Genomic DNA, 19420 nt, shown 5'->3' with positions numbered 1-19420 from the left:
CTCATCTGCATAATAGTAAGATTGGGCTTTATAGATAATGCTTCCATTTCCTTCCACTGTTGTTTTTAAAACAACTTAGGTATAATTTCATAAAATAAAATGCAAAAATTTTAAGTGTATCGTTTCATGAGTTTTGATAATTACGTACATTAGAGTAGCCACCTCATTTAGCAAGAGAATTTTTTTAACGTTTTAACACAGAAGACACAAAAGCATATTTAGATGGGAATTATTTAAGATCTATGCTTAAAATACATTGAGTTAAAGAACATCACACCGCCTGTAATCCCAGCACTTTGGGAGGCCGAGACGGGTGGATCATGAGGTCAGGAGATCGAGACCATCCTGGCTAACACGGTGAAACCCCGTCTCTTTTAAAAAGTACAAAAAACTAGCAAGGCAAGGTGGCAGGCGCCTGTAGTCCCAGTTATTCAGGAGACTGAGGCAGGAGAATAGCGTAAATCTGGGAGGCGGAGCTTGCAGTGAGCTGAGATCCGGCCACTGCACTCCAGCCTGGGCGACAGAGCGAGACTCCGTCTCAAAAAAAAAAAAAAAAAAAAACCAGAACATCACACCAAGAAAATTCCATCATGAAGAGAGACTCGGGCTTCTTACCCCAAGAAAAATTCTTTATGCCCTTTTCAATTTCATACCACCTAAGAGGTGACCACTGCCCAGATTTATCTGACCACAGCTTAGTTTTGTCTAGTCTAGAACTTCACATAAATGGAATCATACAGGATATGCTCTTCTATGTCTGGCTTCTTTTACTTAGTATAATATTTTTGAGATTTATTTGTGTTGTTACTTGTATCAGTAGTTTTATTGTCCTTTTTATTGATGATTAATATTCCATTGTGTTAATATGCCACAGTTGTTTATTGATTCCTCTCTTGGTGGACATTTGAAATGTTTTCAATTTTAAGCTATTCTGACAAATGCTGCCGTGAAATTCTTATACAGATACTTTTGTGAACAAAATTTTTATTAGGTAAGTATGTAGGAGTGGAATTGCTGGCTGATCATAAGCAAATGCGTGTTTAACACTATGGGAAACTGCCAAACAGTTCTTCAAAGTGGCTATCTAATTTTACCAGTAATGTAGGAGAGTTTTAGTCACTGCACATTCTCATCAATAGTTGATGTTGATAGTATTTTACATTTAGCCATTCTGGTGGATTAGAGTGGTATCTCATGGTCACTGCTAAAACATTTAGTGTCTATGGAAGTTCTAAATTTCATACATTTTCATCTGCAGTGATGGATAAAATACATGTTTCTCTTCTTCATCTACTCTACAACACAGGAAAAAATGTTCCTGCATGTGAAAGGAGAAATTCATCTGGGAAGATTTATGATGAGAAATCGTGATGTTGTGCTCACAACAACTTTCGTGGATGATATAAAAGCTTTGCCAACTACCTATGAAAAGGGAGAATATTTTGCCTTTTTGGAAACCTATGGAACCCACTACAGTAGCTCTGGGTCTCTGGGAGGTCTCTATGAACTAATATATGTTTTGGATAAAGCTTCCATGAACCGGAAAGGTATGCCTAGAAATAGAGCTCTGACTTCAAATACTGTTTTGACCAAACATTATTTTGTTCACCAACCTCTTTGAATGGTTAAAATCTTAAGAATACAAAGCCCTTTGAGAGGAGTCTCTTCCTGCCCCTTGGCACCTAAAATCCTGTTAAATAGCAAATTGACTTCCATGTCAAATAAGCTGACTTGGTCATATTCTACTCAGCAGCAGCACTGAGAGGTGGATCAATTGTATTGCAATTTCACATCTATTAGAAGGTGGCACTTTTAGTGAAATACTAAACAAAAGATGAAAGAAAGTACAGGCATAATTTGTATAACCTACTTCTTAATCAGCAGACTAGTCCAATTTCCATATCACAATTATCTTCCAGAATATACTTCAATATTGGAGGGAAAATATTGTTCTAAATTTTCTTTTGGCGGGAAAAGAAGAATCAGTGTTATCATATAAATCTAACATCTGAAAGCAAGGGTGGAAAATTGGTTTTACCTCATGTGATGACACTTCTCATTATGTGGTGGTGGTTGAATTGGGTTCATGTTAAGTAGATTTCTGGTCATGGGGAAATCACGGGGAAAAGGACCATGGTCAATTATCAATGTCGGTCATAGGTAGAAGATAGGCCTACTGATACATAGTTATTGGCCTGGCCTAAAGGGTTCGTCTAAGTCTTTTAAGAAAAATGTAAATGCAAAGTGACTATATAAGTAAGTTATAATCATTCATGTTGTAAGTAATTATGGCTAGTTATAATATTCCTTAAGGAGGTGATGGATGCCAGGATGCCTCCTCTCTGCCCTTATAACTATAGGTGTGTCTCTTAGGGAGGAAAGCTTTGCTAAAAACCACTTTAATGGCTTTTATGGGGTCAGAGTGTCAAGGTGTCAGGTGTTAAGTGAAGTGTGGAATGTAACTGTGATGTAAAAGCCTGACACTCTCCCCAAGGTCAGTAAATACTTTGGGGATAACAAAACATGACATAGCCAGAACCAGCTGCTCTTGATGCCTCAGTCTTGTTTTGGGTAGAGAGAAGCTCTCCCGGGGCGAGTGGAACGTAACGTTACTTACCTTACACTTTCACAGGGCTATATCAACAACATAGTGAAGTCACTGTGAGCTCCACCTGGAAGCTATATTGATGGAGATATCACATAAGGGAGGGGCACAAGAGGGCACAGGTCTTGAGTAACTTGAAAATGAGAAGAGAAAAGTTTATGAGTGGTGATCAAAACACAGAGAAATCTTCAGACTAGGAGTTGCTTTGGCGAAAAAGCTCCATAGGCTGAGATCTTTAATCCTGAATAATTCAGAAGCTACTTACCTTCTGGTCTTAATAGACAAGGATCATCAGGTCAATTCTAATGACTTTGAAGAGAAAGTCCTCTTTCTCACTTCTCCAGTGCCAATATCAGAGGACCAAGTCATGTCCTCTGCCTCAATTTAGGATGTCTGAACATGAAAGTGTCCACTGCTAAGGCAGAGAATCTGAACACTTTAGGGGTCACCAAGGTATCTTTCACCCTCATCTTCAGAAGAAGAGTCCTCACACTTCTTAAGGATAAGGTTAGAAATCTAGAATTATGGATTTCTGGTATTGTTTTCCATTTTTATCCTCTCTCTTCTCTTCCCATGGGAAATGCCATCTGATAGTTTCTAAGTTCTTACTAATTGTGGGTGCATGAGAAGTATTTGATAGATGAATAAATGCCTAAATGCCCCCAGAGGTCTACCCCAACACTCCTTGTAGAACCCCGTGATTACCCTCATTTCATTTTTTTCTTTCCTTTTTCACAAAGCATTTTGGCTCCCAGAACAAATAATCACAAATTTGTGTGTGTGTGCGCCTGTGTGTGTGTGTTTGCATGTATGAAATAAGAAATGATAAATAAGGGCAAAAACTGACATGGTCAATGAACTGTCATCTGGGCTGTTTACCCTTAAAATACAAGAATAATTATTTTCTGAATTGCAAAAACAGATAATAACTGATAGACTTTGAAAATATTAGGATTTTTCTTTCTAGTAACTGGGCACTTACACACCATAATGAGTCAGCTTCCGAGACTGATACCTACCAAGTAGCATTCATAGGACGAAAGCAAAGTGGCTACATACATCAGCCGTCTGTCCAAAGCAATGAACCAGCTACATTAAGGATGAACTGAGTCTTCCAAAGAGGATCAGGAGATGTTGATATATCTCATGACCAAATTATGAAGTTGATACAGAGAAGTACTTAGTAGCTAGACAGCTCTGGGTTCAAATCCAAACTTACTAGCTGAGTAATGAGCCATTAGAAGGTTATCCAACTGCTCTGCAATTCCACATTTTCATCTGTACAATGAGGACAATATAGTACTTACTTCATAAGGCCAGTGTGAGGATTAAATTAGTTAAAGCACACAAAATGCTTAGAAGGATGCCAGGCATGTGATAAGCATTCAATATATGATAGACATTGTTGTCCCTCTTCTATGACATTACAGATAAAAGACTTTACTATAACCACCACAATCTGACCTACATCCCTTTAAACAATGTGGTAGACTTAATGTGTCCTTTGCCATTAAGTTGACAAGCAAAGTCAAAGGGAGGTCACTATAATCTAATATGAGGACAAAGCAGGACAGACATGATGGCACATTTGAATTTAGTAATGGTATATAGGAACCTAAGTAAGGATGTTTCTTGAAGATAGCAAAATTGGAATTTATTTGTGATGTTGATAGACATTATCTAATAATTTTCAAATAAATTCATTAAACAGGTGTTGAACTAAAAGACGTAAAGAGATGCCTCGGGTATCATCTGGATGTATCTGTGGATTTCTCTAAAATCTCTGCTGGAGCTAAAGCTGATAAAGATGATTGTGTAAAGAGGGGAGAGGGTAGAGCTGGTAAGTGTGGCCTCACTTGTTAGACTTTGTAAAGCCTGGGGTAGATGTCAATGAGCACTGCCCTCTTGCAATAAGCCCTCTTAATTGTCTATCCTCTTTGTGCTTAAAAACTATCTTTTATGTACAGTGGTTTTCAAACCACTATAAACACAGCCCAGGGACATGTATTCACCAGTATCGCTATTGTGCTGGTTGTACAGTACACAACTCAAGGGGTGTAATTCACACGGTGGTCATTTTAGACTTGTATATCTATCATGATAATAGTAAGAAAGCATTTTCATAAAAAGTTTCCTTTCTTCACCCTAATTTTAACAAAGTTTCCAGATAAGCAAGCGACAATGTTCGTGCATCCATTAACAAAGGACAAGGCCAAAACCATTTCCCCAACTCCACCTTCCACCTAAATAGAAATCCCTAATTAATCCTTAACTTTAAACCGGTGCCTAACCTTTTCAAAAATACAAATATATTTGTTATAAATATTACTTCCTACTGTTAATCTTTAGCAGATTTACAAGCATGAATTAGTGCTAAAGTTCTCAACTTTTCCTCTAATCAGAAATACCTGAGAACATTTAAAAAATACAAATGCTTAAAACTCACCTTTAAAGAAAGAGTCAACTGGCAGTGGGGAGGCACAAGTGGGTAAAAACCTGATATACTTAAAAGCATATCAACCAATAATATGTGTCCATGATTGAAAAACCAATGATGAAGTGGTGGAAAAAAACTGAATTTCCCATTATATGGTATAATTTCTATATTTGGTCCTTAAGCTAACTGTGTAATCTCTGGTTAGTCACTCCACCTCTCTGTTTCCAATTTCTCTTCTATAAAATGAAGAGGGGATGACAAAATTGTCTTGAAATTCTTTTCCAGTTTAAAAAATTCACAGCTGTAAAAGACTTAGAAAAATTTGTTAAAAGAGGCTTAGTCTACAGAAAGACACTGAGGAAAAGATGGGTAGGATTGGGAGTGGAAAGAAATGTTACTTTTCACATGATTCCTTTTTGAACTCTTCTTTTTGTAATATTAAAATATATCAAAGCAAATGTACACAAATATAATTATGAAGGTAAGTTTGCAACAGAAAATATATATTACACCCAAAGTCATATTTAGTTCCCATGTGTACATGTTTGTATGTGAGGAGTTGTGAAGTATCAGTGTATCTAGACCATGGGTAACATTTTTATTTTTTAAAGGAGATGACAGAAATCTACAATTGGCTACTAATGTAAATTTCCATTGTAGATTTGAGGTGAAAAAATGCATAAGCAATATTTACAATTAAAATTTAATAAATACATTAGGTTGTATTTTACTAAAAGGACTCAATAAATGTTTATCACGTGTCCTTTTGATAACTAGCCATAGAACTACAACTGCTTCTCTTTAAATCTTCCTTCTCTCCTCAGTAAACATCACCAGTGATAACCTCATAGATGATGTTATTTCACTTATAAGAGGTGGAACCAGAAAATATGCATTTGAACTGAAAGAAAAGCTTCTCCGAGGAACCATGATTGATGTGACTGACTTTGTCAACTGGGCCTCTTCCATAAATGATGCTCCTGTTCTCATTAGTCAAAAAGTAAGAAATATGTTTATTTTCATATAGAAGACTGTGTCATTTTTTTATGAAATGTCACATTGTTTCAGGTGAACTGTTAGCTTCATCTGAAAGAGAGGTGAACATTCAGATACACTCCCATCTCTTCCCCATAAGGAGGCAAGGCATAGAGGAAAGGCATGGTGTGGAGTCAGACTGTCCTGGCTGACTTCCTGTCTCTGTCTCTCACTAAGTGTGGGATGTTTTCTGACCTCTACAACACTGAATTCTCCAGGACTCCATGTTTATTCTGAGAATTTAATGAAATTCCTTTTATAGAACATAGAGCACACCCTGTAACAAGATAGTTACTCACATATGATTAGTTCCCTCCGGTTGGCCCCTTGCCTTCCCATGGTCATGGTGTTCCACTATCACGTCTAACACAAGAGAATTGTATTTACTAAGGGGGTCTTCTTCTTTTTTTTTTTTTTTTTGAGACAAGTCTCACTGTGTCACCCAGGCTGGAGTGCAATGGCACGATCTTGGCTCACTGCAACCTCCTCCTCCTGAGTTCAAGTGATTCTCGTGCCTCAGCCTCCTGAGTAGCTGGGATTACAGATGCGCACCACCACATCCAGCTAATTTTTTTGTATTTTTAGTAGAGACAGGGTTTTGCCATGTTGGCCAGGCTGGTCTCAAACTCTTGGCCTCAAGTGATCCGCCTGCCTCAGCCTTCCAAAGTCCTGGGATTACAGATGTGAGCCCCCCTGCCTGGCCTAAGGGTCTTTATGAAAGAAATGTTCATAAAGTCTATAAGAAAATAAAACTAACGGTGAACAGCTCTTATGGTCAGTAAATTTTTCCCTTTTTCTATCTTGATTATAATGGTTTTCAGCTTACAAACCCTTTGGGAGTTCATAGTCACGTTCTTATTCCCAGAGGAAAAAAAAAGTGTTATCATTGTAATGATATAAATGACAATGTTATTTAGCCTCATCTTTCTTTCCCCAAGCTACCTAAAACTGGTATGCATTTTTCTTTACTTCTTTTATTACTAGTACTATTAGTAAGTGCTTTTCTTCTACTTCCCTTTATAACTTTCAATTTTCTCCATGTGTTTTGCAATTTGCTTTCCTCAGATCATGTTTATTTTTGACTGCTCCCTACTCCAGTCTGATTAACTTGAGTTACAGAAATTTTAACATTTTCATAGGACTAGTTAATTTGATTCCTTTATTCTATTTTATTGTCTTTAAAGAATGAGTAGATTAAAGAGTGAAACCTCTAAGACTATCTCCTTTATGTGAGGAAGAAAGAAATTGGAAATTTTTATAATCTATTCTCCCTTTATGTTATAGAAATATAGCCGTTCATAGATATGCAATATATTTGTGAGTTAAAATACTTTGTCCCAAAGTAGGACAAAAAGGCGAGGGGGGGAAAGCTGGTGAAATTCCATGTATGAAATTAAAATCAGAAGATGCCTCTTTGATCTTATTAAATTTGAATCTTACATAAATGTATTACCTTGAACTCAGTAAAATAAGTTTATGTTGGAAGATATTAAATAATAAAAAAATGGGTAATTTAGGTGAATATTTACATCCAGATGAACATCCCAGGCTCTACAAAGCAAGTTCAACTGTCCTTCTACAAATTCAAGAGTGTTCTCTGAAGAAGTCTTAATAATAGTTCAGCATGTTCTAGAGATAATTTTCTAAATCTCAAATAAATAAGGCAGCTGCTGAAGATTTACTACTAGATTTATTGAAACTATTCAAAGACCCTCATCAACTTTATTGGTGCAGTCCTGCTGTATGGATGCACAGTATAGTTTATCCCATTTTTAGGGACAACCATTTACTTCCCCAAATTTTCAGATTGGTAGACATTCCATTTAGACTATCGGTATAAATTTCTTTCTTCATAAACAGGAAGGCTGGCCTTTTCATATTAACATTTTACCTAAGGAAATGGTAGCTATTGTTAGTTCACTATGGACCACTTTTTAAATTTATCTTCTTGTAGAGAGAGTTGAGCAAAGCAAAATTGTGGGTTTTGTTGACTTTGTATAACTTTTAAATCTCTGAAGAAACATGAGATATAGTTAAATTTGATCTTGAATTAGATTCCAAGTTATTTTACTCTCATAATTCCAGTAGAAGTGGACCTTTGGTTAACTTGTAGCTACTTCCAGGAGATAATTGCACAATCTATGATCACTAATTCATTTTCAGGAATTTGAAGCATTCTGTTGTCTGTAGATGACATGTTCAAACATTGGGGCTGGTCTTTTAAAGAATTACTAGAACCTCTCCCCACCCACCCTAAACTATAAACTGGTCAATATTAAATATTCTGTAGCAAATTAAATCAATTATCTAGGTATTTATGTTGAAAACCAATTATCTTGGAGAAAAGACCAGAAAGTGTACTGTAAGCTCTCCCTTAATATTATCAATAGGTTCTTGGAAACTGTGACCTTAACCAAATGACCTATAACAAAACCAATTTTACCATAAGCTAATGAATGGGTTAAGTTCCTGTAGCATATTTCTGGTCACAAAAACATCACTAAACTTCTGAATAAAAACTAAAACACTTCTAATATTGAATTTTGTAATACATGTAAGCTATTTACACGTTTAAAAAAGATTAATAAAAACAATTAAGATAATGATTTACCTCCTTACTCTAGTTCAGGGTAGTCTATCCCAGCAGCTCAGGGTGCAAAGCAGGAATCAGCCATGGACAGAGCACCGTCTCAACACAAGGCAAACTCCACACACCCACACTCCCTCAGACTAGGACCATGTAGGCACACTGATTTGTCTAGCATGACTATACTTGAGATGTGGGAGGAAACAAGCAGAACCAGAGAGAGACCACACAAACGTGGGGAGATTGTCAAACTCCCCATGCAGACAGTGACCCCAGCTGAGAATTGATTTTTTTCTCAATATTACAAAGAAATGACCTTGAATGAAACAACATTATTCTAGGACCTGCTGTTTTACTCAAAGTGGAATGCTGTATGAATATATTACTGAGATTTTCTAAGTAAACTATGTGGTAAAATATATATGTTATAAATATATAGTATATATAATTTTATAAATACAATTATTAAAATAATATTTAATTTATAAAATCTTAATAAGTTATTACATTTTTTCCATAATCAAGTAACTATGGCCATGCCTCTTTTAAGGTAGAACCTGTGGTTTTCAGGCCCATTTGTCTGCTTTGTCAAACCCAATACTCTTGAGGAATGTCTTGACCCAGCCAAAATCTCTCCCTTGACCTTCTTCCATGCAGAGGCATAGGTGGCCCTCTCTTTCAATACTTACTTTTGTCATGGTCTCCGCTTCCATGGAAGTAATTATTCTATTGCCAACTTGCCTGGAATATTAACACAAAGTGGTTCTACAGGTTTAACTCAAACAGAATAGGTTGGGCCACTTTGTTTTCCCTCTTAAAACCTACTGCTTACAAAACTAGTTTTAAAAATGTCAGCTAAGCTAAGGAGAAATCCATTTATAAAGACTGCCTGGGAAGGTATAAAAGATTACCTATTTCTCTAGAGCAATAGCAGCAAGAGAGTCAGCTACATTTGGCTTCTGGTAAAGTTTTGTTTTTCCTTATTAGGAAATAAAGTATGTAATCACTGTTTTATTTTTACTAAAAGGTGGTTATGTAATTGCTTATGTCCTCTTTATGGGCTCATAGAATATTACTCTTTAATTCATTTTTTTTCTTCTTGGGAAATCAGTGGTTGATTTTTTACCTTATGGCAGACAATTGCATAGGAGATCAGTAATTTGGTTGGTTTACTTCAATGCACTAGAAAATGTAGCCAAATTTTTGGAACCACTTCATGCAATGAGATGGGCCTCCTAGCATTAATGTAGTTCATTTTGTTGTTTTTGCCTCCATACTGTTTTCTGTTCTCTCCTTTCCATTTCCCTCAGCACTCATATGTCCTATATGTTAAAGCTGTATTAGTTCTTTCCAGAGTACTGGTGTAATATTTTGAATTAATTACCTATCATTTGCTCTATGTGTAACTCTTAGCGGTTATTGAAACAGATGTTAAAGAGCATCAATATTTTTAAAAGGGTTATTGTAACAAGTTGAGAATCATTTTTCCTTAATTTCTCTTGTTTAGGAATAAAAGCAACACTCATTCCTATCAACAAACTATAAGTTGGTATACCATAGTTTATGTTGGGATGGTCTGGAAGGAAATTCTTCAACTTATTTATTATTAAACTATATTATTAAACTATTTATACTTTAGCACTTTTATGGGGTAGATTATATTGCCTAACTATAAATGTATCACACTGGTGGAAAGATAGAGGTTATCTAGGATAGGAGAAAAAGTAAAATCATGTTCTTATTTAATAGAAAATAAGTTCATCAGAAAAAGATGGAACCCTTCAGGAAAACTTCAAAATGTCCATTTTAATTTTCCTTTGTTCTCCTGTGGCTTTTTTAACTCCAGGATTTGAAGCTACTCTGAAACTATTGCCATTGCATATCCTTCATCTTTAACTCTTCCAACACTGTTTATAAATTTAATCCAAATTGTATTTCCTTCATGACCTTCTGTTCCTGTATTCTAGACTATCTGGCCTTGACTTTCCTTTGAAGGGTAAAACAAGATTAATTTCTTTTTTAAAATAAATCAAAATAATTCTACCACACGCTTATGTTGTTTGTGCCAATGTGGCAATGTTGCTGAGAGGTTTCCTTCTTTCAAATAAATATGACATGGTTGAAATCTGAATCCTCTGAATTCTATATACTATATATTAATTCATAAAAGAATACACTCGTCAACAGTTATGCTGACTTTGTAGAAGTTCTTGATATATTTCATATGTGAACCTATTCACAACACAAGTTTTGCAAATATCTTCTCCCACTTAAGAATTTCATCTTTAATGGTGTTTTTGATACAGATGTTCTCTTATATACTTTTTATTTTGAACTAATTTTAGACACAGCAAAATTACACATATAGTGCAGATAGTAATATTGCAGAAATAGTACTGCAGAAGTAATATTGCAGAATAGTACAGATAGTCATATTGAAGAAATAGTAGAGGGAATTTATTCATAAGCTTCATCTCCCAGCTCCTAATGTTAGTAATTCACATAAGCATAGTAAAATTTAGTAAAATTATCAAAATCAGAAAATTCACACTAAGTAATTAGCTAAAGCACAGGTTTTATACACATTTCACAAGTTTTTCCCTTAATCTTTTTTTTTCCTCCTGTTTCAGGATCCAATCTAGGGTCCCACAATTGCATTTAGTTGTCACATCTCTTTAGTGTCTCCCAATCTGTTGTAGGTCTTCAGACTTTCCTTGTCTTTCTTAACCTTGACACTTTTTATGAGGACTGGTCAGTTATCATGTCAAATGTCTCCCAATTTAGCATTCGAGTAGGTTAAGGTTATGGATATTTGGCAAGAATACTACAGAAGTAGTGTTCTGTTATTCTCAGTGCATCATATTATGGGTTATGGTGTTGATGTTTTTTTTTTTTTATTTTGACGTAGTTAAATGTATCTTTCTATTCACTATAGTTAGTACTTTCAATGTTTTAATTTGAAAGGTAGTTTTTTCCTACCTCAAGACCTTGATACTTTCCTATGTATTACCCTTCAACAGCTTTATTATTTTGTTTTATATTTAGATCTACAATATTAAACTTGGTCACTAAAATAAGGAATAAACAAAAAATATTAACTCTCATCATTTTTATCTCATATTGCAGTAAGTCCTAGCCAGTGCAATAAAGCAAGAAAAATAAATAAAATGCCTAAGGACTGCAAGGAAGAAGTTAAACTATCTCTCCATATATGGCATGATTGTTTAAATAGAAAATTCTAAGAAATCTATAACTCTACACTACATTTGTGTATTTGTTTCTCCTTGTACTTGGATTTTTATTTTATATATTTTAAGGCTTATTACCAAGGGCATACAAATTTAGAATTATTACATCTTCTTGGTGAATTAAAATGTCTTTCTTTATTTCTGGTAATGTTTTCTGCCTCAATTTTTTTTTTAATTACCTATGTTTGCCAGATGTCTCTGTTGGTATGCACATAGCATACATTCTTCAGTCTTTTTATTCTCAGTTTGTTTGTGCCCTCAAGTTTTGTTGGGATTAGTTGGACTTTTTAAATCAAATGTGATGATCTTTGTTGTTTTATTTTCTTTTCTCTTCTCTTTTCTTTTGTTTTGTTTTGAGATCGAGTCTCACTCTGTCACTCAGGCTGGAGTGCAGTGGTGCAATCTTGGCTAACTGCAACCTCCACCTCCTGGCTTCAAGTGATTCTTCTGCCTCAGCCTCTCAACTAGCTGGGATTACAGGAGCCTGCCACCATGCACAGCTAATTTTTGTATTTTTAGTAGAAACAGGGGTTTCACCATGTTGACCAGACTGGTCTCGAACTCCTGACCTCAAGTGATCCACCTGCCTTGGCCTCACAAAGTGCTGGGATTACAACCAGGAGCCACTGAACCCAACGTATTTTCATCTTTGACAAATACTTCTTAGGTACCTGCAATGTGCAGGCTCTATTGTAGCATTGAGTCTAAAACAGTGAATAAAAGAGATAAAAATCTCTAACCTACCAAACTTTTTCTAATATAATCCAAAAGCACAAGTGAAATAGATATCACAATGTTAATATTTTAGTGTAAATTTTCCAGTCATCAGAGTCTTTATCAGAGTTATAGTTAGCCAATTTGATTTCATATAATATAATTTTATATCTTGGTTTTTAGTGAGTAGTATATAGACACATTTTAATGTAATTAGATTTTTTTAAATAGGCATTACTTATGTAAAGTAAAATTTATTTTTTTTAGTGTAAAGGGCCCTAGGTTTCCACAAACACTTACAATCATGAAACCACCATGAAAGTCAATACAGAAAACGTTTCTACCACACAGTCCTATCATGTCCATTTTCAATCAACTCCTCCTTGCTGCCCTACTTCTGCATAACCATTGATCTGTTTACTGCCATATAAATGTAATCATGTAACTTTTTGAGTTTGACTCTTTCACTTAGCATTATACATTTGAGATCCATCCACATTCACACATCGACATTCTTGTATGTATGAGTAGTTCCTTTCATTTTTATTGCTCAATAGTATTCCATTATATATAGATTCCATGGTATAGACTAAACAGTTTGTTTATTTAGTAATCTGTTGAAGGACATTTATTTGTTTCCAGATGATAATTTTTTTGGTGATTATGAATAAAACCATTATAAATATTTGAATACAGAATTTTGCATGAACATATTTTTCTTTTCTCTAAGAGAAGGATTGCTTGGTCATATGATATATGTGTTTATACAAAACTACATAAGAAATAGCCAAATTTTTTTCCAAAGTAGTTGCATTACCACCAGAAATATATGAGAGTTTCAATTCCTTAGATAATCATGTCATCTGAAATACAGATTTCCTTATTCTTTTCTCAGTCTCTATGTATTTTATTTCTTTTTCTTGCATTATTGCATTGTCTAATGCATCTAATATGATATTCCACCATTAAGTATGATGTTATCTGTAAGTTTTACATAGATGTTATTTATCAGGTTGAGGAAGTTCCCTTTAATTCCTAGTTTGCTCAGAATTTTTATCGTAAATAGATATTGAATTTTGTCCAAGAATTATTCTTTATTGAGATGATCATATAGTTTTTCACTTTTAATAAGTTGCTATGGTGAATGATATTGATTATTTAAATTTTGAGCAAACCTGGCTCTTAAACACCATTGTATTTGATTTGCTACTGTCTTGGGATATTTTGTAAGTATGCTCATAAGTGACATTGATTTGTAATTTTCTTCTCTTAAGTCTTTTATTTGGTTTTGGTACCAAAGTAATGCTTACTATAAAATAAGTGAGAAGTAAATTCTTCTCTATTTTGTGAAAAGTTTTGTAGAATTGATATGTCTTCTTTAAATGTCTGTAGAATTCACCAATAATGTCATCTAGGCCTTCTTTGTTAGAAAAAAATTTAACTCTAAATTCAATTATTTAAATAATATCAGAAGTTCAGTTATGCATTTTTTCTGATTGAGTTTTTACCAATTGTCTTTCAAGGATTTTTTCCATTTTATTAAGCAGCTGATATCTGTAGATTCTATAGTGATATCCTGCTTGAATTCCTGATATTGTTAATTTTAAGTTTTCCCTTTTGTCTTATTTTGTTTTATTTTAATTAATCTGGTAGAGGTTTATCACTTTTGTAGTCTTCTCAAAAAAGCAGCTTTAAAAAAATTTCTCTATTTTTTTCCCATTTTAATTTCCATTTCAATTCTTATTATTTCCTTCCTTATGCTTTGTACTTAAATTTTTCTTCTGTTTCTAGTTTCTTAAGCTGGGTGCTGTTATTATTGATTTCAGACATTTTTTTTCTTGTCTAATGTAGGCATTTTGTGCTGTAAATTGACCTTTAGGCATTTCTTTAACTGTGTCCCACAAGTGTTGATGTGTTTTCATTTTCATTCAATTTAAAATATTTTCTAATTTTTTGTGACTTCCTCTTCTACACTTGGGTTATTTAGAAATGTGGTGATTAATGTATAAATACTTGGGGATTTTTCAGATAGCATTCTGTTATTTATTTCAACTTTCATTTTGTTTGGTCTGAAGACATACTTTGTATTATTTTCATTATTCTCAATATATTGAGTATTTTTAAGGTGTAGATATGCCTATGTGCACTTGAAAAGAATATGTATTCTGCTATTTTGGGGTAGAATGCTCTGTAAATGTCAGTTAGGTCAATTAGTTGTTGGCACGGCCCAGGGCTTCTTTTCCTGTGCCCTTATTCTTTCAATGATAGAGAGCAGAATTTGCAATGTCTAGGTATATTTACTGTTTCTTTTTTCAGTTCTTTCAGTTTTAGCTTTATGTATTTTAAAGTTCTGTCATTGGGTGCATACACATTTAGATTATGTATCTTCCTTGTATTTTGAAAACTTCATCTTTTTGTTCCTAACAATAATATTTGTTAAGAATTTTTTGTATGGTAATAGAGCAAAGGAGGTTCCATTTAATTAATGTTGTATGGGATAACTTTTCCATCCTTTTACTTTGAACCTATCTACATCTTTGTATTTAAAGTGAGTTTCTTGTAGACAGTATATAGTTGGGTCTTGCTATTTTTATCTAAAGTAACTATCTGTCTTTTAATTAGTGTGTTAAATCCATTTGCATTAAATGCAATTATTGACACAGTTAAAACCTGTACTTCCTAGTTGTTTTTATTTGTTCTGTATATTCTTTGTCTCCTTTTTGCTCATTTCTGACATTTCTGTTTTAAATGGACATGGAAGGATTGTACATATTTATGGGGCACATAGTGATATTTTGATAAAGATAATGTATAGTGATCAGATCAGGGTAATTAGTGTATCCATCATCTCAAACATTTGTCATTTATTTGTGTTGGGAACATTCAATATTCTTCTTCTAGATACCTGAAATTATGTATAATAATATATAATTGTTAACTATAGTAATCCTACAATGTCATAGAGCACTAGAACTTATTCCTCCTATGTAGTTGTAATGTTATATATTTTAAGAAATATCCCATTCAGTATGCTTTTTCCCATTCAGTATTATGTCGGCTGTGGGTTTGTCATAAATGGCCTTTATTGTATTGTCTTTCCCCTACCCTTCCCAACCTCTAGTGTCCTCTGTTTTACTTTTACTTCTATGAGATCAGTTTTGTTTTTTTGTTTTTTTTAGCTTCCACATATAAGTGAAAACATGTGATGTTTTGCTTTCTCTTTCTGGCTTATTTCACTTAACATAATATCCTCCAGTTCCATCCATGTGACCACAAATGACAAGATTTTGTTCTTTTTCATGGTTGAATAGTACTCCATTGTGTACATACATTATTTTCTTTAAGAAGAAAAAAATACATTATTTTATTTATCCATGTGGCTACTGTGAATAATGCTGCAATAAACAGAAGGGTGCAGATGTCTCTTTTATATACTTATTTTCTTTCCTTTGGATAAATGCCAGTACTGGAATTGCTGGATCATATGATAGTTGTGTTTATAATTTTCAAAAGAACCTTCATATAGTTCTACATAGTGACTATACTAGTTTACATTCCCACCAATGATGTATGAGTTCCTTTTTTTCCACATCCTTGCCAGCATTGTTTATTTTTGCCTGTTGGATATTGAACATTTTTTAGTATGTTTTTTGGCCTTTTGTATGTGTCCTTTTGCAAAATGTCTCTTGAGATCTTTTGTTTATTTTTCAATCAGATTATTTATTTTGTTGTTGTTACTTGTTTGAGTTCCTTCTAAATTCTGGATATTAGTCTCCTGTTAGATGCATAGTTTGAAAATATTTTTCCCCATTCTGCAGGTCACCTGTTGATTTTTTTATTTGCTGTATAGAAGCTTTTCAATTGGATATAAACCATTTGTTTATTTTTACTTCTGTTCTCGGTGCTTTTGAGAGCCTATTCACAAAATCTTTTCCCTGACCAATGTCCTGAAGTATTTCCCTTATGTTTTCTTCCAGTAGTTTTATAGTTTTGGGTCTTACAATAAGGTGTTCTATATTGGGTTGATTTTTTATAGGACAAAAAGTGAAGGGTTAATTTTATTCTTCTGCATATGGACATTCAGTTTTCCTAGCACAATTTATTGAAAAGATTGAAAAGAAACCAATTATTTTCTTGGCACTTTTGTCAAAATTAGTTGACTGTAGATAGATATATTAATTTCCGTTTCTCTATTCTGTTCCATTTGCTTACGTGTCTGTTTTTATGGCAGTACGATGCTGATTTGGTTACTATAGCTTTGTAATATATTTTGAGATATGATAATGTGATACTTCTAGCTTTGTTTGTTGTTGTTGTTATTGTTGTTATTGTTTGTTTAAGATTGCTTTGGCTATGTGAGGTCTTTTGTGGTTCTATACAAATTTTAAGTTTTTCTTTTCAATTTCTGTAAGGAATGTCATTGTCATTTTGATAGAGATTGCACTGAATCTGTAGATTATTCCTGGTAGTAAGGCTGAAGCCTGGAGCATGGGATTTCTTTCCATTTGTTTGTATCCTCTTCCATTTCTTTCAATAGTGTTTCATAGTTTCTCTTTCACATCCTTGATTAAATTTATTCCTAAGTATCTTTTTTTATAGCTATTGTAAATGGTATTGACTTTTTGCATTCTTTTTTGGCTAGTTTGTTGTTATTTAACAGAAATATTACTGATCCTTGCATGTTGATTTTATATTCTACAGCTTTACTAAAGTCAATTGTCAGTTCTAAGTGTATTTTGGTAGAGTCTTTAGGATTTTCTGTATATAAGATCATGTCTTCTGCAAACAGGGATAATTTAACCTCCTCCTTTCCAATTTAGGTGTCCTTTATTTCTTTCTCTTATCTAATTGCTCTGGCTAGGATTTCCAGTACTATGTTAAATAAGAATGGTGAGAGTGGGCATCTTTGTTTCAGTTCTTAGAGGGAGAGCTTTCTGCTTTTTCCCATTCAGTATGATGTTGCCTGTGGGTTTGTCATATATGGGCTTTATTGTGTTGAATTACCTTTATTCTATACCTAATTTATTGAGAATTTGTATCACAAAGAGACGTTAAATTTTATCAAATGGTTTTTCTGCATCTATTGAGATGATCACATGGTTTCTGTTCATACTTTTGCTGATGTGATGTTTCTCATTTATTGATTTCCATATGTTGAACTATTTCTCGGATAAATCATGCCCACTTGATTATGCTGTATTATCTTTTTGATGTATTGTTGCCATCAGTTTGCTAATATTTTGTAGAGGACTTTAGCATCTATGTTCATCAGGGATATTGGCCTATGGGTTTCTTTTTTGTGTTGTGTCCTTGTCTGGTTTTGATATCAGGGTTATGCTGGTCTCATAAAATGAGTTAGGAACAGTTCCCTCCACTTCAGTCATTAAAAAAATTTTTGAGAAGAATTAGCGTTAATTCTTGTTTAAAGATTTGGTAGAATGCAACATTGAAGCCATCTGGTCCTGGACCTTTTTTGTTGAAAGACTTATTGCAGCTTCAATCTCTTTACTTATTATTGGGCTATTCAGGTTTTCTATTTATTCTTGGTTCAAACTCGAGAGGTTGTATGTGTCCAGAAATTTATCAGTTTTCTCTAGGTTTTTTAATTTGTTGGTTTATAGTTGTTCATAGCAGTATCTAATGACCCTTTGTGTTTCTGTGGTATCTGTTGTGATGTCTCTATTTTTGCTTCTGGTTCTATTTATTTGGGGCTTCTTTTTTCTTTTTCTTAGTCTAGCTATTGTTTATTTATTTTGTCTTTTTTTGTTTGTTTGTTTTTTATTATACTTTATGTTCTAGGGTACATGTGCACAATGTGCAGGTTTGTTACATACGTATACATGTGCCATGTTGGTGTGCTGCACCCATAAACTCATCATTTACATTAGGTATATCTCCTAATGCTATCCCTCCCCACTCCCCCAACCCCACAACAGGCCCCGGTGTGTGCTATGAGTGAGAATATGCAGTGTTTGGTTTTCTGTTCTTGCAATAGTTTGCTGAGAATGATGGTTCCCAGGTGCCTCCATGTCCCTACAAAGGACACAAACTCATCCTTTTTTATGGCTGCATAGTATTCCACGGTGTATATGTGCCACATTTTCTTAATCCAGTCTGTCATTGATGGATATTTGGGTTGGTTCCAAGTCTTTGCTATTGTGAATAGTGCTGCAATAAACATATGTGTGCATGTGTCTTTATAGCAGCATGATTTGTAATCCTTTGGGTATATACGCAGTAAGGGGATGGCTGGGTCAAATGGTATTTCTAGTTCTAGATCCTTGAGGAATTGCCACATTGTCTTCCACAATGTTTGAACTAGTTTAAAGTCCCACCAACAGTGTAAAAGTGTTCCTATTTCTCCACATCCTACTCAGCACCTGTTGTTTCCTGACTTTTCAATGATCTCATTGTGGTTTTGATTTGCATTTCTCTGATGGCTAGTGATGTTGAGCATTTTTTCATGTGTCTGTTGGCTGCATAAATGTCTTCTTTTGAGAAGTGTCTGTTCAGATACTTTGCCCACTTTTTGGTGGGGTTGCTTTTTTCTTGTAAATTTGTTTGAGTTCTTTGTAGGTTCTGGATATTAGGCCTTTGTCAGATAAGTAGATTGCAAAAGTTTTCTCCCATTCTGTAAGTTGCCTGTTCACTCTGATGGTAGTTTCTTTTGCTGTGCAGAAGGTCTTTAGTTTAATTAGATCCCATTTGTCAATTTTGGCTTTTGTTGCCGTTGCTTTTGGTGTTTTAGACATGAAGTCCTTGCCCATGCCTATGTCCTGAATGGTACTACCTAG

The 19420-nt window shown here is 34.2% G+C and overlaps 1 protein-coding gene across 1 annotated transcript in view; it reads left to right on the top strand.

The window, feature by feature from the left end:
• The window catches only part of C9 (complement C9), a 78466-nt gene that overhangs the window by 45411 nt on the left and 13635 nt on the right, over positions 1–19420 (top strand). The window contains exons 7-9 of the mRNA XM_017853178.1: positions 1307–1547; positions 4317–4445; positions 5867–6042. Coding sequence (XP_017708667.1) covers positions 1307–1547; positions 4317–4445; positions 5867–6042 — 546 coding nt within the window. The remainder of the gene's footprint in view (positions 1–1306; positions 1548–4316; positions 4446–5866; positions 6043–19420) is intronic.

Source organism: Rhinopithecus bieti, unplaced genomic scaffold (genome assembly GCF_001698545.2).
Source record: "Rhinopithecus bieti isolate Rb0 unplaced genomic scaffold, ASM169854v2 scaffold_34818, whole genome shotgun sequence".
Taxonomy (NCBI): Eukaryota; Metazoa; Chordata; class Mammalia; order Primates; family Cercopithecidae; genus Rhinopithecus; species Rhinopithecus bieti.
The sequence above is the reverse complement of the archived record's forward strand: the minus strand, read 5'-3'. Positions and strand labels throughout refer to the sequence as shown.